Genomic DNA, 26,544 nt, shown 5'->3' with positions numbered 1-26,544 from the left:
ATAAAACTATTGTAGAATCCATCGGGTTATTTGCAATAGATAGTCTTATTAAGTAGTGCATTAAGAAAGGCCGTAACGAAGTTATATTGGTGCGTTTCTAGGTTAAAGAAGCATATTAATGCTATAAGAAGCCGAAATATACGTGCTGTAAGCGCTACTACTTAGGTATCACGAAAATTATAGGGTTATTAATTACTGTAAATATATAATCGTGCTTTATAACCGGTGAGATACCTATCTTAGTCCTATTTATAGGCAAATACCTATTTTAGGTCTAATAGCTTAATCCAAGGGTCGATAGATGAATTATTTTATTAAATAATGCACCTAATCTCCCTATTTATAACTTTCGAATATTCTTCTTTTGCAGTAGTAATAAATTCCTTACGCTTAGGGTGCTTTCTAAGCTCCCTCTATATTGCCGGCTCTTTAGGCATATTCGTAATATATAGTGCCTCTATTATAGCTAAAGGCTTCGTAATTAAAGCTGCGAATATATTGTGAGTATTTCCTTTAAGCTTTATAAAGAATATATTATCGAAGGGAGTAATCGGTTCGAGTTTATCATTAGGCTTAGGCGAAAATAGTGGGGATAGCAGTATCGCTTAAGCGATAGCTTCTTCGGGGTAGTTTATAACCTTAAGATCAATTTCCATTAGTTAAGGGGTATCATTAGTAGCTTCATTTTGTGCCTTTAGTGCCTATTTAACAATAGGATCGTTAGTAAAAATATTTTTAATTGAATTCCTAGATGATATAAGTTTAAAGTCGTCAATAATAGGTATTTCTTTAATATTACCGATGAGGCTATTTAGAGCCTCTTTCTATTATTTAGAAATCGGTAAGTAGCGTTCATCTTAATAAAAAATGGTCTTATCGAATATAATATAGCTAGAATTAAACTAATAGCTTCTTTTCAACAAAGGCACCTAAATTAGGTACTAAGTAGTCGAGATATAGCCTACTAAATACCCGATGTAAGCTCTTTAATTAAGCTTCAGACCTTTCTATAATATCCTATCGCGAGTTATTACGAAAGCTTTATATCTATAGGCGTAGAGGTAGTAAATTTATAGACGAATATCTGCCGGTAGGTATTTCTAGGCGGGCTTATTATTATAGAGCTAAAGTTAAAGCATTTAAAGAGGTGACTTCTAGTTATTATGAGGTCTTTCCGATTTCTTAAGGCTTCAATTTAGTAAATATACTGCTACTTCGGCTATAACGGGCTATAACTCCTTAGGAAAGCCTGCTTATATATTAAGAAGGGCTATCTTCGTCTTTAATACCCCCCTAGAATATTTAGTATTATTGCAATTCTCAAGGTTACTATAAAAGCAGAGCCTTACTAGCTAGCTAGATGGCACAAGACTGTCTGCGACCTGTGAACTAATCTTAGTATAAATACTAGATTTTTCACTAAGTCCTAAAACTATACAAGTGCTATAAAGCAAGGCAAGTGTAAAGGCAAGGCAAATATAAGATAACCAGAAAACGCAGGGAAGGTAAGAAGTTAAGAGGCATGTAGTGCATTAACAGACTCGATTGTGCTACCCTTCAACTGTCTAAAAAGAAGGGGGAAAGCTATCCTATATATACACGAAGGAGGGGTGGGCCCAGGCATTCAGGGTAGCCAGTAAGATAGCTCCCCGTAATGCTCACTATGCCACGTATATGATACGTCAGCAGCCCCACTATATCCGGCCTTTCCAACCACCCTAACCACCGCACTAGTAATTAGTCACCGTACTAGTAACTAGCCACCACGCTAGTGACTAACCACCACACTAGTGGACTAGCCACCACGCTAGTAGGCCACCACGCTAATTTAGCAATGCCACACCACGCTAGTAGGCCGCCACCACGCTAGTAGGCAACCACGCTAATTTAGCAATGCCACACCTTTTCAACAAGGCCTACCTTACTTGATATACAGTAAATAATCCACTGAAAATCCTTAAGGTAAAAGGCAAAGGCCTGGGTTGGTAAGAATACCGTAAGTCTAAGAGACGGTATAAGGGCCAGAAGGTTAGTAGACCAATAGGGCATTAGGCCAGCAGCCTAGTAGGCTACTATAGGATTTTAACAAGTATAACCGTTCTAATATTAATAATTAGGGCTCGAATTTCGAATTACGATACCTTTCCGCTTAGCTTCTTCCCAACTATTGCTAATCTAAAATGCCGTTTTATTATTAGAGATGACTATCGCGATTACTATATCGTATAGGTGTAAAACTTAATTCTCGAAGATTAGCTAATATTTAGGTAGGTCAGTCTTTCTAGATATTATGAAAATGCACTTTATTCCTATAAATCGGCAGGTGAATAACGCTATATATTTATCACTATTAAAAGTAGTAGCTTATGGAAATAGATCGAAAGAGACTATTTTAAAGGGTTCCTAAGGCATTAAGAGCTTATAAGATGACCGTAATATCTACTTTACGATTTTCATACTGCTATAAACCTTATAATTCAAAGCTTTTTTTTCCTTAGGCATCTACAATATATCCTTAAAGATATAATCTATCGAATCCCGACCTAGGTATTTAAAACGCGTATGCTAGATAGTATAAAGCGTTTTTATTAAAGTTTTAGGCTAGTGGCTATCTCCTCGAGCTAAATAGGCTTCGTTAACGATTAAGGCTTTATTTTAAGCCCTTATAATGAATTCATCTATAGGCATATCGTTTCTACCACTTTAGTAGAGGATATAGGGCCTCTTATCCACCTAAGAAATTTAAAAGATTACTTCTTATTAACTATTTTTTCATAGGTAAATCTCGTCGATTTTATTATTCTAAAATAATCCTTTATTTTTTATCTTTTTTACGGCGAGAAGATTCGCTATAATTATCGGATTATATAGAATATCGGTAAAAGTAATAGCCCTTCTATCCTATAATATAATTCGAATAGAGCTAATACCGAGGACTTTTGAAATATTATTATAAGCATTACGAACGAGGTGCTTATTAATATTATACTTAATATTAGTAAACTACTTTATATTGTTAAAAACGTACGTTAAAGCGCTACTATTGAGTATAATACGAGACTTTAAAAGGCCTAAATTATTTAGGTAAGTTCTTATAGAAAGAATAGATATTATAAATACTTTATCTTCCTTTTCTTTCTCTATTGATCTATCTTCTTCCTTATTATTATTATTATTACTTTTGCCTTTGCCTTTGCCTTTGTGTTTATTTTAAAAGGCTTTAAATGCATCTTATACCTTTTTGGATTCCTTTTTCATCTTTTTATATATAGCTTCCTAGCTTTTCTTGCTAATCCTATCTTTTAAGTGGTTTAGAGCTATTAATGGAGTTAATATCTAATAATTCTTGTAATAAGGCCCCTTTACTATATAGGGCTTGCTATAGTATTTATAGGTCTTTTTCTCTACTGAAGATAAAGCTAAAGTATCGCTAGAAGCGGCTTATAACGAAGGTTTAGTATTATTAGTTATAAATGCTATATGACTACTACTAACCTTCCCCTTCTCTTCTAGCTCCTATTTCTACTAAATATATTTAACGGTCGTTAGAAAATCGAGATATTTATTCTATTCCTATGCTTTTACTATTCGATTGAGGATTTTTTCCTTAAAGGTAGGATACTTTTAATAAAGAGCTTCTGCTAGCTATTTAGTAGGCGTATTCCTATTAATAAGGATTAAGTCTATTTGCATTAATCGCTTATATAATATAGAGATTTTATTAAACTATTCCTCTATATTATATCTTCCAAGGTTATATCGTATAGCCTATTTGAATTTTTCTTTAAGGTATTCCCAGATAATAAGCTAAACCGGTCGCATACATTCTATTAGGCGTTAAATTTTTCCTTAAATGTTCCAATCGCCTGCTACTAATATCTTATAGCTAAGGCTCAGTATTAATTTAAACCATACTATATATACTTAAAGATTCCGACTAAATATCGTATAATGGTTGTTCTGAAAGTTATACTAAATATTGGCTTGTTTCATCTATTCTATAGTACTAATACCACTAGGGCGTTATATCGGCTTAAAGTGGTGGTTTTCTTTAATATTCTCGACTTACTGCGGCCGGATTATTCTTATTCTCACCATTAATACTACCGATAATGCCCTAGCTGCCGATACAGCTTTAGTATTTGCAGAAGGGGCACGATCTATAGCTTCTATTAATAAATCGGCTGTTACTGCCGATATAGGTGTTAATGCTAATACCTGCGTAGAATAGATAGGTTCATCTAATTCCTACGCCGGCAGAAGAGGCATATTTAGTATCGCCGAGCCCTTAGGGTCAATAAATATCCAAATATCATCTTCTAAAGCACGCTTTTAAATATAATCATACTAGATATCCCAATTATATTGGGATATCAGCCTGACTGCTAGTTTAGAGCTATTATTAGTAATAGTACCCATTTTCGCTAATAACGATATTTAGGGCACGAATTGATCTGACGAAAATAGCGGTTAAGATATCGGTTGGTTACTTTTAAAGGAAATATCGCTACTTTCCTCCTAAATCGCCTCCTTTTTTAATTAATAAGGCCACACGAGTATATCAGCAATAAGGCTTTTGACGGATTTAATGGGGAACCCGGAGCTTGCTCAAATAGGATCCGGAAAATAGTGGCTTTTATAGCAAAATAAAGATAACAGTTGATCTTAAGGCTGGGCCATAAGGTAAGGGATAAAAATGAGGTTTTTGTTGTGATATTTACACAATTGCTACCATATTAGAATACATAGGGAAAATGCGATAATGCTTGATTAAAGGAACTAAGTCCTCTCTAAGAGACTTGTGTTCCCAGCTATTTATAGTGGGATAGGGGGTACCCCTAAAGGCTTACTGATCCAGGGAGAACTCGGCATATCCACCCTTGGATATGACCGATATCCACATTACAGACAGCCAATTTCCCTCTGACAACCAGTCCCCAGTCTCGCAAATGACCCACCCTACATTTTCTGGTTATTTTTATTTTTATTTTTTTTTTTATTTTTTCTTTCTTACTGTTCTCGTTCTCCTTCCTTGCATTCACACGGCGCACGTCAATGTGGAGCCGCCGGTGCCGGACCGGACCGGCGAAATGGATCTCGTCCGCCGCCGGTGCCGCCCTGACCAACAATTTTTTTTTGCCCCCCACCACCGCCTGAAAAGTGCCCAGATCCTTGCCAACCACCAAAACCCGCCTGTTTTCTCTTGCTCCTTTGCAACCTTCTCACCACCCAAAGGCACAAAAAAAAAAAATAAACACCATGGCGCCGTCAAAACAAGTCGTTGCCTCTGCGCCTAATGCCGTGGCGTCCATTGATCCCGACCAGGTAAAACCACCGAACCGAATCACACCCCCCCCCCTTCGCATGCATCTCCCTGCTGACATTTGCGCCCCCCCTCCCCAAGACCTTGAAAGCCTCCAAGGCTCTTCTAGCACACATCCGCAAGGCCGCCAAGCAAAAAGCCCAAGAGGCCACCAAGCGCAACCTCCTGGACGACGCCCAGGACGGCGACGGCGACGACTCCCCCGTCTGGCTCACCCTCACCACTAAGCGACACATTGCCGACAAGGCCCGCCTCCAGCCCGGCAAGATCCCCGTCCCCCACTCGCTCCACGCCGACCAGACCAGCACCATCTGCGCCATCACCGCCGACCCCCAGCGCGCCTACAAGAACATCATCGGCTCCGCCGACTTCCCCGCCGGTCTGGCCAAGCGCATCACCCGCGTCATCGACTTTGGCAAGCTCAAGGCAAAGTACGGCCAGTACGACGCGCAGCGCAAGCTCTTCTCCGAGCACGACATCTTCCTCGCCGACGACAGGATCATCACCCGCCTGCCCAAGGTCCTCGGCAAGACCTTTTACAAGACGACGGCGAAGCGGCCCATCCCGGTCGTCCTCTCGGCCAAGCGTCCCCGCGTGGACGGCAAGCGAGTCAAGCGCGAGGCCAAGGGCCCTGGGGACGCCGTCAACGCCGGCACGCCCGCCGACATTGCCAGGGAGATTGAAAGGGCGCTGAGCTCCGCCCTCGTCAGCCTGTCGCCGACCACCAACACCGCCATCCGGGTCGGGTACGCCAGCTGGACGCCCGAGCAAATCGCCGACAACGTCGACGCCGTCGCCACGGGCCTGGTGGGCAAGTGGGTGCCCCAGAAGTGGCGCAACGTCCGCAGCATCTATATCAAGGGCCCGGAAACCGCCGCGCTGCCCATCTGGCTGACTGACGAGCTCTGGCTGGACGAGCAAGACGTGGTGCCAGACGCGGTCCAAGACGGGGCTGAAAAGGCCAACGTGGGCAAGAAGCGCAAATCGTTGGGTGACGCGGCCGATGCCGATGCTGCTGCTGCCGATGCTGCTGCTGCTGCGGCTCCCAAAAAGAAGGCCAAAAAGGCAGAGGCTGTTGCCGAGAGCAACGACGACAAGCTGGAGAAGCAGATTGCTGAGCGCAAGGCCAAACTGAAGAAGCAAAAGGCTGCTGCGAAAAAGGCCATGGATTGAGTATGGGACGTCAATGCACGAGGATCTTGATGGAGAAACGGTGGAGGGGGTGGGCAGGGAATGTCCAAGGACGCTGGTTGCATCCAAGTCGTTGTGGCTCTGGCGTTGGGGCGTTGAAAACTGGGTACATATTGGTCGCTTGATAGCTGTCTAGTAACAACTGCACTAGCTGGCCGGTTTTCTTTTTTTCTTCCGTTTTTTATTCTCGATTATAAAAAAGGTGCAAAACATCCGGACCACCTGGCAGTGGTGGTGCATCTACCGACTTCCATACAATTGCCCATTTGCAAGCCCGCTCTCAAGACCCAGAAAAAGAGGAAAAAAGGAAAAAAAGAAAAAAAAGACAACATACAACATACAACATACAACAGTGAAATTACAACTCGCCACTCTCAAAGCCGGCCAGACCCCCCGTCCTCTTCCCCTTGTACACGCCTAAAAACTCGCTCAGCGTATCATTCAACACCTGCTTCGGAATGTGCATGTGCTCGCCCGCGACAGACCGAAACTTCAACCCGCCCTTTTTATCGAGCGCCCTGAGACCCAGCCAATCCTCCTTGTACATGGCGCGCTCCCTCAAGGGAGTGTAGCGGCCGTCGCCGCTCACCTCGCCAAACCAAGACGACTCCTTGGGGATGGAGACTGTGTCATTCTCAAACAGGTACATGACAAAGTGGTCCAGGCTGGCCAGGTTCTTCCCGTAGGCCTCGTTCTTGAGTTGGCGCTCGTTGTTGACGTCGGCGAGGTAGGCCGAGCCGTCGAGGTAGTCCTGGAGCTCGGCCGCGTCGGCGGGCCGGTAGTACTGGGCGGGGACGAGGCGGCTCTGCACGAAGCTGCTCCAGACGTTGAAGCGCAGGAGCGCCATGGCCGCCCGGCAGAGGTAGTCGGCGGGGCCGCACTCGCGGAAGCGGGTGATGCCGCCGTGCTGGCTGCCAAAGGTGATGAGGTTGCGCACGCGGGGCGAGTTGCAGCGCTCGACGTAGCCGCGGAGGAACTGGCCGCCCTGGGAGAAGCCGACGGCGTCGATGGCGGGCGCCGTGGAGAGGACCGGGTGGCGGGCGAGCTGGGCGCACACGGCCTCGACCTGGGCGGACACGTTGCCGAACAGGGTGGCGGTTCTGTCGTCGCCGCCGCCGGCGGTGGGGTTGACCACGTGCACGAAGATGCCGGGCGCGACGGCGTCGGCCAGCTGGGAGATTTCGGCGAGGCCCTCGCTGCTGGCGGCGTCGCCCAGCCCGTGCCAGATGACGAGGGGGAGCGGGTTGTCGCTGTCTTGGGGCCGGGCGCAGGTGGCGGCGAGGGAGGAGCCGAGGGCCACGAGTGAGGCGCGCATGATGGCGGGTGTGACGGTTAGGGGGGGGGCGGGGCGGAGCGGGAAGCCTTGCGTCAAGCTGGGAGGGTTCGAGTTACGGCACGGGCATTAGGTGATGATGAATGATGCCATCGATGGGAGGAGCCGTCACGTCTGTTGCTTGGAGCTTACTGCTGACGACGACGTACGGAGTAGCACCAGCTGCCTATCGATAAGACGGCACTCACCTCGCACTGGCCCGCCAACCGCTCCATAGTTGTTCCGGTGCCGCCCCCGTCCCCGCCCCCCCACAGGCGAGTTTCTCATCCGCTCTTGCCATCGACAGATCTGAAAAAAAAAAAACCCTTCCATGTTGTTCTCGTGCAAGCAGCTTCGTCCTTCTCCGCGAGAACGTGAGAACGCGAGCATCAACAAGATGGGATCCCTCGCCGAAGCAGCGGACCAGACTACCGTCGCAGGGACCGCCAACGCGAATTATCAGTAGCACGGTGGTGTCCACCGCGAACCCGCGGCATCCCGTCCCCAACCAACCTTTTTAGTTGTCCCGTCCTCATCGCCAGGGGCCGCCGCGGCCAGCGAAAGAAATGCCGCCGTGCTGATTCCGTCGTCTTTTACCCGGAATCTACCAAACGATGGGGGTGCCGTAGCCCTCGTTCCGCACAAGGCTGCTGGTGTCGTGCCTGCTTCGAGTCGTATCAGCAGACCCTTCCAGGCTTGTATCCACGCTGAACGTCACTTCAAACCTGCACCTTACAAGCCACTATGCTGTGCCGTTTGGTTGCGGCTTCGCGCCAGGACAAATGCTCTGCACGCCCTGCTCGCCGCTCGCGGAATCGTATCTGCTGCTGCAGAGCCGTGATGCCCTTTGCCCTTCTCCGTCGGAGGAGCGCCAGGCCATGCCACCCGATGAGCAAGGCAGCCTTTCCGAGCCGGGCGGCGGGAGGGAAGGAAACTGCGGAAAGGCAAGTTGATCCCCTTGCCGTTTTGCACCCCTCGCTTCTGATGATACGCAATTACAAAAATATGTTTCAAGACGGGAATGAGATTTTTCTTCGGTGATTCTACTGCTACGGCTGATAGCAATTTTTTATTACACTGTTTACTTTAGCATGCTTTTTTTTAATGAGGGCTTGCTGACTGAGTTGCATAGGCGTCTCGGATATCCCCGAGAGGAATCGCGGGAAAAGCCTGTCCAAAGAACCTTTTGACCGAATGCCGTCTTCGGGATGAGGAAACTTGGGAGCTGTGGCGCTGGTTATACTCTGAATGCGTGCGCCGCAAACAGTAGCTGCCTATGCTCATTCGATGGTAAGAGCTTTCCTGTAGCTCACCAATTTTCAGATTCGTGCCTTGCACTCGTCAGACAGCACTCCTCGTTGGTCTTGTACGTAAAGACCCATTTGAGCGTTGGGGGGCTCCGTGCGAGCGCTTTCGTGCCCAACTTGTCGGAAGCAGCGCATGAAGAAGTTGATGCTTCAAAACAGCGCGGCGCCTAGAAAGAGATGGAGCTTGCACATTGCCAGGCATTCTGGTATGCGTGCGCATGTAACCCTGCCCAGCCGGCATGTTTGGATCGACGGTTTCTGCCCGCCCGTGGCGGAGAGCTGACGGCGCCCAGGTTGCATCAATTGCCACACACGTTGACCAGACTGCACTTGAAAGAACCTGGGGCCGCCTTTGCCTTGCACCACAACGGTTCTGGTGTCCATGCTTGTTTGTGCGCAGTATTTACATATGCAGTGATGATTCAGACCTGCCAGCCCTACCTGCGTCGCATTGGCCCCACTCCCACTGCCAAGCTGCACCTATGTACTGTACAGAGTAGCTGCCGGCTTCAAACATTGAACGGTTCGAGTGCCAAGCCAAGCCTTGCCAGCTGCCAAGTCAAAAAGCCTCAACCAACACATTGATGCATGCATCCATCATGGTTATGCGGAATTCCACCTACGCTTTGATAAAAAAGAAACACACATTTTAAATGTACTCGACGTTGGGAGGCCAAGCAGCGCGGGGAAACAGACAGCTGCGTCGGTCAACTAGGTCGGCCAGAACTCGGATTCAGCTGCACGGCCTTAAAAGTCATGCATGGCTCGTTCAGCGATTGAGTATCGCGGAGCCAGGCGGATGAAGCTGGTGGCAACAATCTTTGGTCTACAGAGCCACGCCGCATCCTAGCCCATCATCATATACACACAGATATTATTGAAACTGGGGGAATGAGTCGTCCCGAGCTCGATTTGAACAGTGAACAAAGGGGGCGGTATTCGTCTGGTAAAGAAAAGTCCATCCATCGATCTAACTACATGGAAGCAGAGGTTGTTGAATGACACCAACAAAAGAAAGCAAACGCAACCCGACGAAAAGAGAGATGAAATGAGAAATCACCAAGGGGAGGCAAGCAACACACACGCAAAGTCCAAAGGCTGGCTAAGCGTAATAGCACGAAAATATAGGCGGCGCAGCGGGCGCCGACGCAGGCTCGCTCGCACCACTGGAAAAATCTTTCAGAAGACGCATCATCCCGTTGGAAAGCTGCCTCTTCAACTCCCTTTGCGACCTGTCGACAAAGCACGTTACCGAGTCAAACTCATCGCGCTCCTCTTCGTCCAACATGCCCTCGGCTCTTCTGTGGGCAGCAAACCGGAGAGGCGTCGCGACAGGCCTGCATTTGCGGACAAAATTGCTCCGACGAGAGTGGTAGCGCTCAGAGCGGGCGGACCAAAAGTCCATTGACATTTGGGCCAGCTCGGCTGCGCGGGCGTGGGCCAGGCTTGCTGGGGACAAGGCTGCCTTTTGCTTCCACGCGCCGAGGCCGCGCGCCGCATCCGGCGATGCAAACATGTCCTGTACGTGTGCCCGCACGGCAATGTGCAGCGGCTGGGTGGCGGGCAGGACGCGGTCGACCAGGCCCATGTCGCGGGCGTCGTGCGCGCTCAGGGGCGTCATGGATCGCAGTATCTGGGTTGCGCCCTCGACGCCGCACCGGCCGGGGTAGCTGAGGCTGTGGAACTCGGATCCGTACAAGCCCAGCGCTCTGTACGCAGGGTTCAGCACCACGTCTGGTCCTGCGAGGACCACGACGCAGGCTGCTGCGAGGGCCACGCCCCCGGCCGCGCAGTTGCCGCGCATGGCCGCCACAGAGGTGATGTTGCGCGAGGGAAAGTCCCGCAGCACCTTCTCGACCACGTCGTTGATGGCGTTGATGTTGTACCATGACTCAAGGGCCGGGTCGGCGGCCGCCTCAATGACGTTGAGATGGATCCCATTGCTAAAGTACGAGTCGCCGCCCATGAGCACAACGGCGGCGAGGGGCAAGCTCTCGTGCGAGTCGGCGGCATTTGCCAGGATGTAATCTAGGCATTGCACCATCCTCCGACATTGACTCGTGCTCATGGCGCCGTTGTAAAAGTCAAAGTAGAGATACGCGAAGCGCTTGTTGCCCTCTGTGGCGAAATCCACATGGATTTCCTGAAAGGTGCTGTGGTACGACCTCGACCACTGGCCCGAGAAGGTCGGTGGGAGGACTGACCGGGATGAGCACCAGGGTGCCCCGGCGTCGAGAAGTCCCAGTTTCTGCAGGCCAGACGCGGCCGGGACTTTGGGCCACAGGGCAGGATCACGCTTGCCCTTGATCTGGCGGATGTGAGTGATCCATATGCCCTTCTCGTCACACGTGGCGACGCAGACTGCTTCGTCTCGCACGGCTATAATACTACCAGGCGGTGCCGGGGAAGCGACGCAGGAGAGCAGGGTAGGATTCTCGACGATGCCTCCGTAGAGATACAACTTCGGACCGAACAGACCACTCAGGCAGCCCGGCTGGGAATCGGCACTACGGATTCTTCGAGAGATGGCGGAGGCCGCGTGCGTCGTGACGTCAAAGTCTCGCTGGTTAGCCCTTAGCAGGGGCCTGTGGTGGGTTTCGCCGCCGAGAAAGGGTTGCGAAGTGGTAACAGAGAGCTCGGCGTATTCTTCCCGAGCAACAAGACCTGGAGAGACGGGCCCTCGTCGCTGCTTCTTACCAGGCGAGGACGGCCGAGGACAAAACCGATTGTGGGTAGGGGTAGCAGGAGGCGAAATTGGAGCGCCAAGCGTTTGCAGCGCAACAGAGGCAGCAGAGGCAGCAGAGGCAGCAGAAGCAGCAGAAGCGCCATCATCGCCATCATCGCCATCATCGCCATCGGCGCCATCGGCAGCTGCCTCGATTCGCTCAATGGCAGCAAGCGTGGCCACAATGGCGGCCTGCGTGACGGCGCCCCTATACAAGCTCGACTTTGTCAGACGCACATCGTCGATGTCGACGGCAAACTGCTCAAAGGCCCAGACGGGACCGGCGTCAAACTCCTTGATGGCCTGCAGCACCGTCACACCCCAGTGGCTCCTGCCGACCGGGCTGAAGCCATTGTCAGCAAGCAACCTCTGGCTGTCTTGTTCGGATCCATCGTCCCCCATGAGCAGCCAATCAAGGGCGCTGGGCCCGGCGTCCCCAGGAGGCCCAGGATGCACAATCAAGGTGAGAAATGCCTCGTAGACCTGCTGTGGCACCAAGGATGTCAGGAACGGGCAGATGACGAGATGTGGTTGGACGAGACGCGCCGCCTCCAGCATGTGCTGGGCGGACAAGGCATATTCAACGGTGACGGAGTGTTGCTGGTTCCGCGTCAGGGCGAGGTAGAGACGCTGCGACAGCGAGTTGTGGGCGGTGCAGAAGAAGAGAATCTTCATGATTGCTTCTGGATCCGCGCCGATGGATGGTGATTTGAGTCTGAATTGCGCTGCGCGGTGGTGATGGGTGATGAAACGTCCCGGGCCGGGCCGATTTTAGGACGGGGGTCGACTGAGAGGGCTTGTTGCTGCTGCTGCTGTCCCGGAAAGAGGCAAAAGAATGCAGGGCCCTTTTACTTTTCGTGCCTGCCCTTGCAGAGGGGCAAAGTCCCCTCGTCAGCTATACATGTTTGGGAACGAGAATCGAGAACCGAGAATCGCGCAAGGCGAGTGACACACACAGAGGCCGAGGCAGCAGCAGCGCAGCAGGGTTCCGGGAAATTGGGTCTTTGCAGACCAAGTCCGGTTTCTGCAGAGTCCGGGCCTACAGAAGTCGCACTTGTCAGCGGAAACGGCGGCATGTCTCAAAGTTGGGGGGAGAGAATGGGGATACGAAAAGTGGTGCTTCGGCTGCTACCCTGCCGCTTGCGCCGGGTGCTACAAGTCCTTGCCCGTTGTCGTCAATGCTGCCAGAACATGGAATGATTGGGCGATGAAGGTTGCCACTGTATGGTCTGTCCAGTTGTATCCGTGGACGATTCAGCATTTGTCGGCTTGGCAAGGACGTCATGGACCGAACTATCTGGCACTAGAGGTTGCAGCAAGAGTACGACGGGGGACCTTTACTGCTCGGCATTCCCCTCCGCGCCCCCTTTGCCGCGTGCGTCTGCACAAATCAACAGGATGAGCTACCGATCAACCGTCAGACCAAGGAAGCCCGGGGTCTGTCTGGTCGCTCGTCGCTCGCTCTCATGGCTGACAAAAAGCAAGGTGAAGCAAAAGCAGAGCAGAGCAAAGCAGGGAGAACCATGCAGGCTCGCCCAGCCCAAGACACAATGGACCAACCAAGGCCCGAAAATAGCCTTGTCCTGTCTGCCGAGCGCGCCATAACGATGCGCGGGGTGGTCCCGAGGGAAATGGGAACCGGGTCGTTGGGTCCGGCTACGCCAATCGCGGCCTCGAGAGGGGCAGCTTGCGCGACGCACCGTGGCGAAAAGCTGCGAGCGCAAGGGACGCCCCGTCAGTCAATAGATTCGGCGTGCCCGTTGCCGTCCATCCGCCGCGAGGAGCCGAATCCAGGTCCGGGTCCAAGGTTTCAGGGACCAGGAACCAGGAACCAGGAACCCGAGGGGGACCCCAGTCAAGACTATCAAGCATAGCTCAAGAGTCAAAGACGCGCGGAGCCTGCGCGTAAAATGAAGCCGTCAGGCACTCTGGCATTAGTGATGGTGACAGTCAGACATTGCTTGCTTCATTGTCCTTTGCTGCAGGACGTGTCGTCGGTGGCTAGGCGTCGCCGTTTCTCTTGTTTCGTCTGCCGACTCGGAAACCTGCCTCTGCTGCTCCGTTGTCGATATGGGGTCGGTAGATGCGATGCGTCTGCACTTGCACGTATGTACCGTCTGATGGCTGCCCGGCGATTTTGGTCTCCGGCCTCTCATGACGGCGAAGTTTCAGCTGCAGGCCTTCCGTCCGGCTTGGTCAAGCTCGCCCGCCAAGCCGCTACGCGCGTGGCTGGTCTGTGTGTTTTGGCACAAAATCGCACAAATCGTCGCCGACCATGATACCAGCCCGCAGCGAATCCGATGACGCTCAAGCTGGGACGCGAGGCAAACTAGCGACGCGAGGCCCAAAAGTCATAGCGGCCGCTAACGAAATTATTTCAGTGTGAGACGTCCAAGGCCCCGTCGTGCGTCCCGGAACAACTACAACAACAAGAACAAAGACAACGACGACGACGACGACGACGACGTTTGGAACCGGCAGAGAAACGGCAGAGAACTGGTCTGTGGTGTGGCCACGAGGAGAACGTCGTAGTTGAGGCGAGGTGAAGCGGGGGCAAGATGGACGGCCGTCTCTCGCTGCCAGCGTCAGCGCCAAGGCAGGCGCCGCTTCGCCCATTTGCCACGATTTGCCCCGACTTGCCACATTTTTGCCGCAAGGAAGGTGCATCTGGGGCGCTGCGCCAAGTGGCTATGTACCTACCGAGTCGAAAGGGAAACCACTCCGTTCAGAGTACGTGACTCGGCGCAGCCATCGTCGGCAGTCGCGATAGAACTAGCATCCGCATCGGCGGTGGGGCGCCCCATGGCCCGCGGATTTGCCCAACAGTTTGCCCACAATTTGCCACAAATTGCCTGCAGCAGCTCGGTCGCGGGTCCCGGTCCCACCCAGCCGCTGCCCCAAACGGCTCAACTTGGCAATCCGCAAACAATAGGAGGACCTATGTAACAAACGCCATCATGTCGATGTGCCCCAAGGGGTCGCGACATGGCTGCCATGCTTTGCGCCTCTGGACCCTCCCAGTAGCGAGGGAGGTCCGCAAGAAAGGTCAAGCCCCATTCGTCCGTACGACCTGTCATGTCATGGTGGTGCAGGTGCACTGGTCGGGACTTTGTTTGGTGGGCTCCCCGTTTGCGAAGCCACTTGCTATGTAGGTAGGTAAGCAAGCGCATGATGAATCCAAGTTGCCGGGACCTAGGGTGATGCAATTGGTTAGCCAGTTTGCGAGCAATCCAGCTGGTCGTTGGACTTTGTACTCTGTACGGAGTACGGAGTACACTGCAGTTTGTACGTATCCGTCTCTCATAGGCCGGCGGTCTTGGCTGGCCGGGGCCAGAGTCGTGGCGTCGGAGCCGTGTTGGATCGTCAACAAGTCTAGATTGAAAGCTACCAGATAAGCACGACGATTGGCTCGCTTTCGCTCAAGCTACATACCTCCCCTGCATGCGTGCAAAGTGCAACGCCAACATGCAGCCCGGCAGAGAACAATCCCTCGGCCATGGCACTGCCGGCAAACAAGAGCAGCAACGACCGGCAGCTCGTCCTTGGCCGCATTCGAAAAAGCTAGGCTGCTTTGGCAACTCCAACCGCCCGCCAAGAAGCTGGTAGGGCACCAGACATTGAGAGCTTCCAGTCCCTTCCACAAGCTGCGTACATAGGACAGGGCTTACAGCGGCGCCAAGTGGTGCGCACTGTGCAAGGTCGGCCTGTGGCACAGAAAGTCGAGTCCGTCTGATCGGTCCCAGGCTCCTAGATTCCCCCCGATAGTGCCTTCGGCGCAGTTTCCCCTTGGGCGCCTTGTCAGGCTCTGGCCCACGGTATCGGGAGACGACGGGAGGGGGGAGGAGGGGGAATATGTGTTCTTGGCGGCCAGCCTGGTCACTCCCACGCTATGGAGTCATTGTTGCTGCTATACTTGAACTTGATGTCCTTTCCCTCCTGCAACAGCACTTGGGTGACAGGAGTCGAGCAAGAAGAAACCTGGCCCAGGTCATGACGCGCTTGTCTCGAGACGAAACGACAATTTCGAAACCATGGCGGCATCGCCAGACATCGAGCAGTTGCTGCAGAGCTATGTCGGCGAGCTGGTGCCCTACACCTTCCACCCGGGATTCGTGTGCTTGAGCTACACCATCAGCCTGTTTGGGACGGGCACAACCCTCGAGTTGATCAGGAGGAGGACTTCGCACCGCGGATATCATAACTTGCAAGTTGCCCATGCACAAGCTGTCCACAACCTCGTCGTGGGGAGGAGGTGGGGGAAGGGGGGTTTAAAGTTGCCGAGGACTAACAACATCTCCCGGTAGATTGCTGCTGGTTGGCGCAGCCATTGCTATGGGCGGCATCGCCATCTGGTCCATGGTGTGTGATTTCCTCTTTCTTTCTTCATCTTCTTATTTCCCCTTTATTTCTTGGCTTCACTCGTGGCGTCGGGCCTTGCGATTCTCATCTAACTCGGCGTCAGCACTTCATCGGCAACCGGGCCATCTACATGCTCGACGGCCAGGCGGCCTTCCAAATCGCCTACTCCGCCTCCCGAACCGTCCTGTCCCTCCTCGTTCCCATCCTGGTCCTCGTCCTGGCCTTTCTCGGCGTCAGCAGCAACGGCCGCGTCCGACGGGGCGGCATCGTCATCGCGGGCATCCTCTCCGGCTGCGCCATCTGCGGCATGCACTACCTTGGCAACGCCTCCATCAGCAACTACGCCGTCTCCTACAACCTCGGCTTCCTTCTCGGGTCCGTCGTCATCGCTCTGCTGGCCAGCACCGCCGCCCTGACGCTGTTCTTTGTCTTTGAGAACACCTGGAGCAATGCCTGGTGGAAGAGGGCGGGATGTGCCATGGGGCTTGCAGGCGCCGTGTCGGGGATGCATTGGTGCGCCGCCGTCGGCACACGGTACCGCCTGCTGAGTGCGTCGCCCGACGAGCACGGCGTGTCGAGACAGGACTCCATGATTGTCGTCATCTGCCTGGTCAGTTTCAGTTTGCCCCCTTTTCCCCTGTGTCGTCGCGTGCGACTTGCTCAGGCGTTAGTTTTTTCTTTCTAGGCCATTTCGGCCGGCTTCGTCTTGACGATTCTGGCGGCCTATTCCACCTGGGTGAGGCGGGACTACGCAACCAAGTCCCAGCAAGTCGTCGTCGCGGCCGGCGTGTTTGACGAAAAGGGCCGCATCATGGTCAGCCAGGACGGCTACCTCCCCAGCGAGGTGGTGACCGACACGTATTGGCCCAAGGTACGTCGCTTTCCCTGCCCTCTTGGCCTTTTTTTTTTTTTTTCGCCGCTATTTCCTTTTTCCACATTCCCTTACCGTCTCCTTCCCTCTCCTTCCTCTTTGCTCCCCTCTCCTTCCCTTTCTCTCTCCTCTCCTTCCTCTTTGCTTCCCCTCTCCTTCCTCTTTGCTCCCCTCTCCTTCCCTTTCTCTCTCCTCTCCTTCCTCTTTGCTTCCCCTCTCCTTCCTCTTTGCTTCCTCTCTACTTCCTCTTTGTCTCCTTCTTCTCCTTCTAACTCTGCCACCCTCCCTAGTCCCACGATGACATCTTCTCCACCAGCCACCCCCTCTTCCACTGGATGTTCCGTGCCTCCCGCAACTGGGCCACCATCTCCAAGGTGCTCCCCAGAATGGCCTTGCACATCTCCCGCCTCTCCCAGGCCTCCAACATTACTGGCCGCGGAAGCGTCCGTCTCGTCGGCGAAGACGGCGTCCTCGTGGAAAACTACGACATTATCCTACAGGAACTCTTCTGCATCGCCGCCGACGCCCTCGCCGCCAAGACCAAGGAGACCCTCAAGGGCGTAGGCACCCTCTGGGACGAAATCCTTGTCACGGGCCACTCCTTGTCGTTGCAGGGCACACCGTCGTCTGAGCGTTCGCGCCTCCGCAGCATGGAAAAGCTCCTCTCGTACAGCACCGCCGAAAAAGGCGCCGTCCCTGCTCAAGAGGACGGCCGCGGCACTCTCATGTTCCTCATCCGCCAGGTGGAAAGCAAGCGCGAGGTCGAAAAGCTCGAGGCCGCCGGCTTTCGCTTTGCCGAAATCCACCACGTTGTCGGGTCGGTCCGCTCGAGTATGCACATCAAGTCCCCCGACCTGGAGTCTCGGCTGCGCAACATGGCCCAGCAGAGTCGCAAGACGACCATGCTTTCCCCGGGCCTTCACGTCGGCATCTTTGCCGTACGTGCTCGTCTTGACCGATGTGGCGGTGGCTTTGACGTCCTAGTTCGTAAGACGGCCAAGAACTTGCTCCCCGCCGTTGCTCTGCCCAACAAGGGCCCCCTGTCCCCTGCTGAGTCGGCCTTTGTCCAATCTCTCGGCGGCCGGACGCTTGACTCGGTCATTGCCGCGTCGGAGCACTGTGCTTCATCGCCGACTTTGGAAACCCGGGAATTCGCCGGGCAGCTGAAAGCTGCCCTCTGCACTCTCAAGAGCTTCCTCGGCGATGAGTGCTTCAACGAGGCCACTTTGCTGCCAAACAACGTCCAGCTACCTTGCTCGCGCATCAACACCACCTCGGACCTCAAGTCGGCATCTAGATGCACGCTGATGGCCTTTCAGCTCGTCTTGCCCATCCACGCCAGCCTGACTGCCTCTCAGTGCGAGTTTACCGCCCTCAGTCTGTTCAAGATGCGTCAGGTTACCTACGAGAGCTCCTCGGACATTGTCGAGTTTTCTCACATGGTTCACCGCGACATGTCGTCAACAGCTTTGCCAGAAGTGGCAGTCGTCCCTCCGAGGTTCAGCCTAAACCTCCCATCTTCTAGTCCTTACTTGACCAAGACTATCGACAGAGTTCGCAGCCACAGACGGCACAAGACGGATCCTTACCTGGACACGTCCAAAAGCCAAGAGGGTCTATCAAGGACGGCATCATCGAGGCTTAGTTCACTATGCCACGGTGACGAAGCAAGTATCGAGGATGCCTGCAAGCCCCCGGCCCTGAGCCCTGGATTGAATCCGGACGACCAAAACGGCACGTCGAACGATGCTGCTCACAGCCCGCCCATGCAGCTTCACGTCTACGGCGGCATCATGGTTTCCAAGCAAGTGTCGATCAACTTCCAAGAGGTACTTGAGAATTCGCCCCTTTGTCTGCACTTGGTTTTTCTTGCCCCGCGTTTGGCCCCTTTCGTCTCGAGGCCCTCTCACCTTGTCCGTGCGAGCTACTGATTTTCCTTTTCCAGACCAAAGAAGCAGACACCAACCCCCCCCAGCAAAGTGGCTCTGAGCTCATCCAGCTGGTCCCCAGGTCAGATTCCAGATGCCAGGCCGAGAAATCCTTCTCTGCCACGGCAACAGGTGAAACCGTCGCGCCCGAGCTGGCCAACGAGGCCGCCTTTGTAGACGAGCTACTTGCCATGACCATGCCGAAGCGGTTCAGCCAGTAGAGTTGGGCGTTGTGGTGCACGATGAATCTAACGCCTTTTTTTTTTTTTGTGTTGTGTGTTGAAACGAGGCATTTGGATTACAGGTAGATGGGAGGGAATCTGATTTCAACATGTACACTATGTATACACGTACCCTTGCGGGCTCATATCCACGGCAGCTAGCTAGTATTTGTACTTTCATCTTGGTTATCCCAGTGCAGACCAGACTGCCGAAATGGCACGCCGCGAAATGCCAGCCGATGGGCACCCTGGGATTGAAGGGGGGGGGGGGCATGGGAAATACGGCAGTCACACGTAAAAGCCTGCTCGATGCACATGGCTGGCTCGGCGCGACGGCTAGGCATTTCTTTAGATGCTAACATTACATTACGGTCGTGTCGACTCGAAGCAAAACCTCGGTTCGAGCAGACGTTGCCTCTCTCTACCAGCTGCGGCTGCGGCTACTACAGCTACTACAGGCTGCGGCGGCCCGCCGCGCCGGGCCTACAAAAAAAGAACGCTGGGTATATGTCCAAAATCGCTTCTGCCAAGTCCAGTCGCAACGTGTTCGCCAAATTCTCCCTGATACATGTCCCGGGGCGTGCCCGCTCGCGAAAGGAAAGTCCCGTGTCCTCCCCGTCGTAAGATGAAGCAAGGAAAAATAGAACAAGATGAAACAGAACCCCGTCGTCGTGAGCAGTCGGGAAAGTGGTGGTGGTGGTGGTGCTGTGCTGCGACAAGATGGGACTCGCCAGCGTCGCACCCCGCTCTGGTCGTCGGGGATCTTGCAAGATATATATATATATATATATAGATATATATATATATAAATGTAGCCAGAAAAGTCGGAATAAAATAGTAAGGGGAGAAAACAAAAAAGACAAGACAGAAAGGAGCCAACGTCGTCTTAGGCATTGCCCGCAACCTTGCCATGGACGCTGGCAAGAGGCGACGTGGGAATCCTGAGGCCCATGCCTGACTTTCGTCGCAGTTCGGACCCTTGCTGCAGCTTCTTGGCCGGGTCGCGCTCTTCCTCGCTGTCTTCCTCGATGCGGTCGTCCACGAGCTTCAGCCGCCGCAGGCCTCCACCGCTGCCGCTGATGAGCTTCTTCTTCCTGCTGCAAGGAGGGGCCGTCTCCTTGGCTGCCCCTGGCCCCCCCTGGTCGCCCTGGTCGCCCTGTTCGCCCTGTTCGCTCTCGTCGGAATCGTAGTCGTATCCCAGCGCTTGCAGGCGCTGCTTCTTCGACATTCTCCCGTTGTGGCTGCAGGGTCCCGTCGGCAGCGGAACCCCTTGCAGATTAGCCAGAATTCTGCAAATCATGCAATCGGCGGCGGCGCCTATGTTTACGATGCCGGGCAAGCTGTTGCTAATGTCTCCAAATTTGCCCTCGTTGAGTAACAGGGACTCGCCGTCGCTCGCAAGCTGCTGGCGCTTCTCGGCAAACGAGTCGGCATCGGAATAGTCCGAGGTGAGGCACTCGCAGTCGTCTGTTTCCATTATGGCTTGGCCCCCACGAGCATGGTCTGAAGTGTCGGCGGCCGTGCTCGGTTGGGGTTTGGTATCCGTTGGCGCGGAGGGGCTGGGGGATGATAATGACCGTGATGATGAGGATGCGTCGTGCTCCACGGTCGACATTGTTGGGGACGTGCAGTTGGCCCTTTCCAGGGCCGTCTCCCTCGACAGGCTGCTGCAATAATCGGCCCTGGGATGCAGCTCGAGCTTCACCGAGGAATCGATCGAGGTTCTCGCCGTGTGTCGGCTCTGCGGCCGGCCAGCGCTGATGCTCGAGTAGTCAAACACATCCGTTGTCGGGGTGCTCATGGATGTGACGGATCCTCGTTGCGCAGCGGGACTTTGCAGGCCGACGTTGTGCGGCATGTCCTGCAGGGACAGACCTCTTCGAGATAGCTCCAGCAGAAACTTGAGATCGGCCGACAACGGCATCTGCGCCAAAGACTCTTCGACGGCTCGCCGCACCGCTGTCTGCCACTCGGCATGGTACGACGGTGGAGCGACGGGTGCGGGCCGAGGCCTTGCGGGCCGAGGGGGGGCATTGGGTATTGGCATGTCGCATTCAGAGTCCTCGCTCTCGTATGCGGCTCTTGCATCGTGATTCCTCTGCTCATGTTTCCTATGCCGGTGATGTTCTGTTTGCCGGGAGCGTCCAGTCTCTTGCCCACGGCCCGTTGATGCAGCATGTTCCGGTTCATAGACGTCCGCATGCCCAAAGTCCGTGTTCTGGCGATCGCCTTGCTCTTGCATTGTGGCTATTTTGTTCCCGTGTCGGTACCTGGGCACCACCGGGGGAGAAATGGACCTGGCCGGCGCAGCGCCGCGCGTTGAATCGTGCTGGAGATTGTTGGAGGCTGACACGTCGACTGCGAGGCCGGACTTGAAGCCACGGCCCCGGGCCTGGTCCCTGTCCCAGCGACGGCCCAGGTTTTGCGGACGCTCATTCTCGTCGATTGGGCAAGCATATTCTCGACAATAGCCTCTACGATGCAGGGACGGCCCGCCTGCAGACATGATGCACCTGGAATCCCAGCTCTGGGTGCGACGGGAAGGGGGCTGGCCGGCGACAACACCGCTGACTTCCCGCCTCGGCTCCGGAGACAGCATTGACAGCTGTTTCGGGGCAAAGCCCAGGTCCTCGGTATACGATGTGTCCCCCATGTCGCTGCCGCCGTAGGTGCTGCCGTCATAATTTGACTGGTCGGCTGGCGGGCACGAGCTGGTGATGGAGGGGCTTGGTGCAAAACCCCGCCGTCGTCTGTGGTAAAAGTCTTGAGCAGCGGGGCTTTGTACGTCGACGCCGTTCTCGCCCATGTTCCTTTCCGCTACGTCTTCACCATAGTCTCTCACACCGGAAGCCTGAACGCGGGACCGAAAATCCAACGGTTTCATGCCACCCTGGGCGTCCAGGAGGTCGATATGAGCAGGCGCTCGCGCCGCTCTCTTGAAGCTAGAACTCAAACGGGAGAAGGAATGGGTTGTCGGGGAACGAGCTTCCTTCTGCGTCCTCGGATGTATATTACTGAGACTTGAATGTGATCGAAGGGCCATTGGCGCTTGTCGGGCGTCTAGCAGAGACCATCGTTTCGACACTGATTCTTGGAGGCCACTGCCATGGCCGTCCACTTCTCCATCTGCCGCGTTTTGCAGCTTTTCGAGCGAGAGGCATCGTTCAATGCGCGACGTTCGGAAAGCTGCCATCGGGGTTTGGGTCAGCAGACTCCCGAAGCGTCGGCCGCTGCTTGCATTGCAGACTTACCAGTCGACGATGTCGCTACGGGACGACCGTCGTGGTGAAGGCTTAGTGATCGGTCGTAAGGGCCGTCACAAGTACTGGATCTCCGACTGAGGAGGTCGAGGAGCCCCATCGCTTTGGTGGGCAAGTTGGTTTGATGCCATAGACTGACTGGTCCAACGGCCCTGGGGGAGCAGGAGGGACGAGATGTCTGCTGGGAGATGGACGCCGGGGTCCAGCTGGACTAGGTTAAGGGGTCCTTGAGGGCTGATGGTCAATACGAATCAAGCAACAGATGGTGAAACAGAAGAAAGGCCTCTAGAATCTGTGGGCCGACGAAGAGGGCTAGAAACTCCGCCGCCCTGAAGAAGAAGCGTTCGATGTGGCGATAGGCCAAGGAGGGAAAAGCTGGCGGAACGCGGGCTGGCAGCGTCGGCAGCGTCGGCGGCTGGCGGGCGATGGAAGTGAGATATATGTCCAGGGCTGACGGGCAGCTATGGACTGACTCGGACGTGGACTCGGATGTAGACTCAAGATGCGGACTCCAAGTACCTAGGTACCTAATGTGATGCCGAAGGGTGCAGGTGAGGGTGCAGGACAATGGCAGGCACATTCCAGGCACATCCCAGGCGCAGCAGAGAGGCGGGCAGGCAGGCAGGCGCAAGGCCAACCCCCTGCGCCGATCCGACTTGGACCAGACTCCTTTCCTCTCCCTTGCTGGGGCTTGCATAGGTACCTAGGTACCTTAGGTACCTCCTTAGTGCGCATAGTGCCGACGTGCAGGGCAGCGTGCAGCTAATAAGCGGACGGGAGGGGTTGTCCCAATTTCCAAACAGCTGGCATGGCAATAGCGGCGGGCCCCCTGGCGGTCGCAGCGGGGCGCCAAATGGCTCGTTGAGCTCGCGCTGGCTATTGGGACTCTCAAACAACGGGGCGCGGCGTGGCGTGGCGTGGCGTGGCGTGGCGGAAGCCTCCTTCCTGCCCACGGCGTGGGGCGTGGGGCGTGGGGCGTGGGGCGTGGGGCGTTCGACGTCAACTTGGTGACCGAGCGAGGAGATTCCCCCAAGGCCGGCTCAGCTCACACCAGGCAGCATGTCGTGCGCGCAGTTGCACGCAGCTGACTGCTGAAGAACCAGCCCGCCTGTACGAGTACGAGTACGAGTTCTCCGCTGCTGCAAAGGAAGTTGCAGGTCGGAAGTTTGAAAACAAGACGAAGCCGAGCTGCTGTTGGTAATTTCGCCACTCGGGCAGCCAGCCGCTGGCGGCTCTCCACTTTTGACGTTTTGCCCACACGCTGGCACCTCCTCCGCCTCCACCCCCGCCCCACCCTCTGTATGTACCCTCTGTACGGAGTATGTACCAGACTTCTGCCATGCCCCGCTACGTTCAAATGTTATCTACCAGTACAGATGATTGGGACGAGTCTGGGTACGTGCAAGTGCGTACTGGCTTCGTCATGGTAACGCCGTATAACCTGTTGAACCCCCCCCCCCCCCCCCCCCGTAGCCCATCAATCATGTTGGCAAGGTCCGTCAGTCATTGGTATTGCGGTGTGCCCCAGCCTGACACCGGCGGCGAAAGAGTACAATGTATGGATAGTACATTTGACTGGCATGCAATGCAGGCTGCAGCCTATCGCAAGATGCCGAGGAAACGACACCCGCGATACGGAGGATAGTTCTACATGCCTTACGTCTACATAGCCTACACAGCATCTTCGGCAGAGCGTCGTTTTCAGCTTCGGCAAGCAATGGCAGTGTTCGAAAAACCGCTTCGTAGTCAGACCGCGGTCTACAGAGTAAAGCGTAGGTAAACAATCGCATTGAGACATCAATCCGATAGGCCTCTGGGGTAAGCCAGACCAGGCACTGGCGCTGGGGCTTTATTTAAGGGATGAAAAGTCTCGTCCAGCTGGGTCAACTCGACTGCAAGGCAGCACTTGAGCCTGCCCTGCCTGCATGTGGTCTTCTGAGGGGACCCCTGGGGCCGCTGCAGCGTCACCCCCCCTGCCCGCTTCGCCCGTTGGATGGCACGATGCAATTGATGTCTGGTGGCATCCATTGAACGACCAGACGATTGGACATTGGCATTGAGCGCTGCGATCGCTCGACCCTATAGCGCTGCATCTAGCCGAAGGGGCGGCCGCCAAAAGGGACGAGACATAGCGAGTCAATCTGGTCAATGCTAGCAACCCAGCGACATACCACCAGCTAGCTAGCAGAGCCCAGGGTCTGGGTGCTAATGGAGCCGACTCTGGAGCACTTGGTGGCAATCCCCAAAAAGTTTCAATGTGCTGTCGATTGCCGGCCCCAGCTGTGCCAGGCAGGGCTCATCAAGATGGCGGCCCCCCTGGCCACGGCCACTGCCCACTTGAGTGAGACTGGGGAGTCGACCCGTTCGTTGGCCATTTGGGCCGTGAGTGCAAAGCCGTTGGCTGCAAGCGGAAGCAAGCACGAGAACCGAGCCGCATCCGCCGCGCGAAGCGACGAGGCGACGATTCGAGGAACATCAGAAGCTTTTGCGAGGATAGGCGCGCGTGCTGTGGCGGCCGGCAACGTACGGTTTACTGCATCTTTGACGCTGCTGAAAGTCGCGTCCGAGCTGGAAACGGAACCGAGCGATAGGGTGAGATGAGCACCATGATCCCCGACCTGAAGGGCGCGGCAGGGGGGAAAAGATGCGTGATTCTTCGGATAGAGCGGCCAGGTGTGATCTGGGTTCGGCGACTTTCGTCCCTAGCGTCAGCTGCAAAGAAGTTTGCACTCTTGGACGAGTCGGTAGTCAGCAGCCCGTGGTCCCGCAGTCCGCGAATTCCTTTTGATTCCAGGGCGTTCCCATACCTGACAGTTTGCCAGCCACTTTTCTGGTCAGGCAAGGGGCCAACAACGGTCAGGGTTGTGCTCCGTTCCCGTTCTGCGCACCAGGCAGTCGAACTGTCCCTCGGTGCTCCCTCGGTGCTCGGTGCTCCCTCCGTAGGCCATCTCTGGATTCCGCCCCATCCCCATGAGCCGGTCCAGCCTTCCAGGGGCCCCTGTCCATGGATGAAGCACGCTGCTTGTCTCTTGGAGTCGCCGCGTGATTGGACAGGTGCGAATGTCCCGTCAGAGCGCGGGCCACCCAGCGAGACGCTGGCGATCTACGGTGCACTAGCGGCGCCGGACCCTGTCGCGAGCTTGATGAGTTGAAATGACGGTATGTAGTCCGTACTGCGTTTTGATTTTCGGGGTGGGGAGAGGTTCACATGTGCAGTCGCGAGCCGACGCTCCCGTTGGTGAGGTTGTGAGGTTGGTGGCTGGCTCTGTCAAACCCTTTTTTTTTTTTTTTTTTTTTTTTTTTTTCGTCTTCGGGTTTTTGCTCTCTTGGTAGAAGCTGCAAGTGGACGCCAAGCCAAGTCTGGTGGGGTGCGCCCTCCCCCCTCCCCTCGATGCCTTGCTGCCTCGCAATCCCCTGCTCCGGCAGCGAGGTACCCGAACCCACAGGCAGGCCCAGCCTGCACCTTCCCAACTCTCCAGTCTTTTGCCAAACACTGCCTTACACTGCCAAACGCAAGGCGGAAAGCAAAGTGGACGGACCAGACGAACAACAAACAACCAGACACAAACAACAACAAACTTGCGGCTGAAAGCAGCCGGAAGCAGCCATATTGATGGATCCAGTCTTGCTTGCTCTTTGTCTCCAAAGCACGCGCTGCCAGCCCGCAGGCACATGCTCGGCCCCGCCAAGAGGGATTCGGCTTACGCCCACAGACTACAGGTATGATGTACTGACGGGTATGTAGTCGCCACAACGCGGCCCCAGGGCTTAACTTGGGTACCTATGTAGGTAGGTGCTGTGCATGATTAGACCATCTTGCGGATTCTTTTAACCCTCCCAAGCTGATGTGGCAACCATGATCCTTTCAAACTTCCCGCAGCATCCTCTCCCTGGGACGAAGCGAAATGCCTGTGCCGGCCGACTGGTCGGTTCGGCGCCAGGTACCCGCAAACCAGCACTGCTTCCTCTACCCTTTGTTCCCTTCCCTCGAGTCGGCTGCTCTGGCGACTCGGGATAACTCTTCTCGTCTGCCGTCGCACAAATCAG

The 26,544-nt window shown here is 54.4% G+C and overlaps 7 protein-coding genes across 7 annotated transcripts; 4 read left to right on the top strand and 3 right to left on the bottom strand.

Moving 5' to 3' along the window:
* Positions 1-5,259: 5,259 nt before the first annotated feature.
* UV8b_01054 (uncharacterized protein) lies at positions 5,260-6,496 on the top strand (the record flags this gene model as incomplete). The annotated part of the gene is made up of 2 exons (XM_043138552.1): positions 5,260-5,325; positions 5,405-6,496. 2 exons carry the CDS (start codon positions 5,260-5,262, stop codon positions 6,494-6,496), a joined length of 1,158 nt encoding a protein of 385 aa, XP_042994486.1.
* A 376-nt stretch (positions 6,497-6,872) lies between these two features.
* On the bottom strand, positions 6,873-7,829 carry UV8b_01053 (uncharacterized protein; the record flags this gene model as incomplete). The annotated part of the gene is made up of 1 exon (XM_043138551.1): positions 6,873-7,829. The coding sequence occupies one exon, from the start codon at positions 7,827-7,829 to the stop codon at positions 6,873-6,875; it is 957 nt and encodes a 318-aa protein (XP_042994485.1).
* A 779-nt stretch (positions 7,830-8,608) lies between these two features.
* UV8b_01052 (uncharacterized protein) lies at positions 8,609-9,096 on the top strand (the record flags this gene model as incomplete). Its single annotated transcript, XM_043138550.1, has 2 exons — positions 8,609-8,770; positions 8,959-9,096. The coding sequence occupies 2 exons, from the start codon at positions 8,609-8,611 to the stop codon at positions 9,094-9,096; spliced, it is 300 nt and encodes a 99-aa protein (XP_042994484.1).
* Positions 9,097-10,235: 1,139 nt separating this feature from the next.
* Positions 10,236-12,533, bottom strand: UV8b_01051 (uncharacterized protein; the record flags this gene model as incomplete). Its single annotated transcript, XM_043138549.1, has 1 exon — positions 10,236-12,533. One exon carries the CDS (start codon positions 12,531-12,533, stop codon positions 10,236-10,238), a length of 2,298 nt encoding a protein of 765 aa, XP_042994483.1.
* Positions 12,534-15,889: 3,356 nt separating this feature from the next.
* On the top strand, positions 15,890-19,237 carry UV8b_01050 (uncharacterized protein; the record flags this gene model as incomplete). The annotated part of the gene is made up of 6 exons (XM_043138548.1): positions 15,890-16,062; positions 16,163-16,217; positions 16,321-16,827; positions 16,903-17,088; positions 17,379-18,917; positions 19,034-19,237. 6 exons carry the CDS (start codon positions 15,890-15,892, stop codon positions 19,235-19,237), a joined length of 2,664 nt encoding a protein of 887 aa, XP_042994482.1.
* An 886-nt stretch (positions 19,238-20,123) lies between these two features.
* Positions 20,124-22,597, bottom strand: UV8b_01049 (uncharacterized protein; the record flags this gene model as incomplete). Its single annotated transcript, XM_043138547.1, has 2 exons — positions 20,124-22,423; positions 22,489-22,597. The coding sequence occupies 2 exons, from the start codon at positions 22,595-22,597 to the stop codon at positions 20,124-20,126; spliced, it is 2,409 nt and encodes an 802-aa protein (XP_042994481.1).
* Positions 22,598-24,705: 2,108 nt separating this feature from the next.
* UV8b_01048 (uncharacterized protein) lies at positions 24,706-25,098 on the top strand (the record flags this gene model as incomplete). Its single annotated transcript, XM_043138546.1, has 1 exon — positions 24,706-25,098. The coding sequence occupies one exon, from the start codon at positions 24,706-24,708 to the stop codon at positions 25,096-25,098; it is 393 nt and encodes a 130-aa protein (XP_042994480.1).
* Between the last annotated feature and the right edge of the window lie 1,446 nt (positions 25,099-26,544).

This window comes from Ustilaginoidea virens, chromosome 1, assembly GCF_000687475.1.
Source record: "Ustilaginoidea virens chromosome 1, complete sequence".
Taxonomy (NCBI): domain Eukaryota; kingdom Fungi; phylum Ascomycota; class Sordariomycetes; order Hypocreales; family Clavicipitaceae; genus Ustilaginoidea; species Ustilaginoidea virens.
The sequence above is the reverse complement of the archived record's forward strand: the minus strand, read 5'-3'. Positions and strand labels throughout refer to the sequence as shown.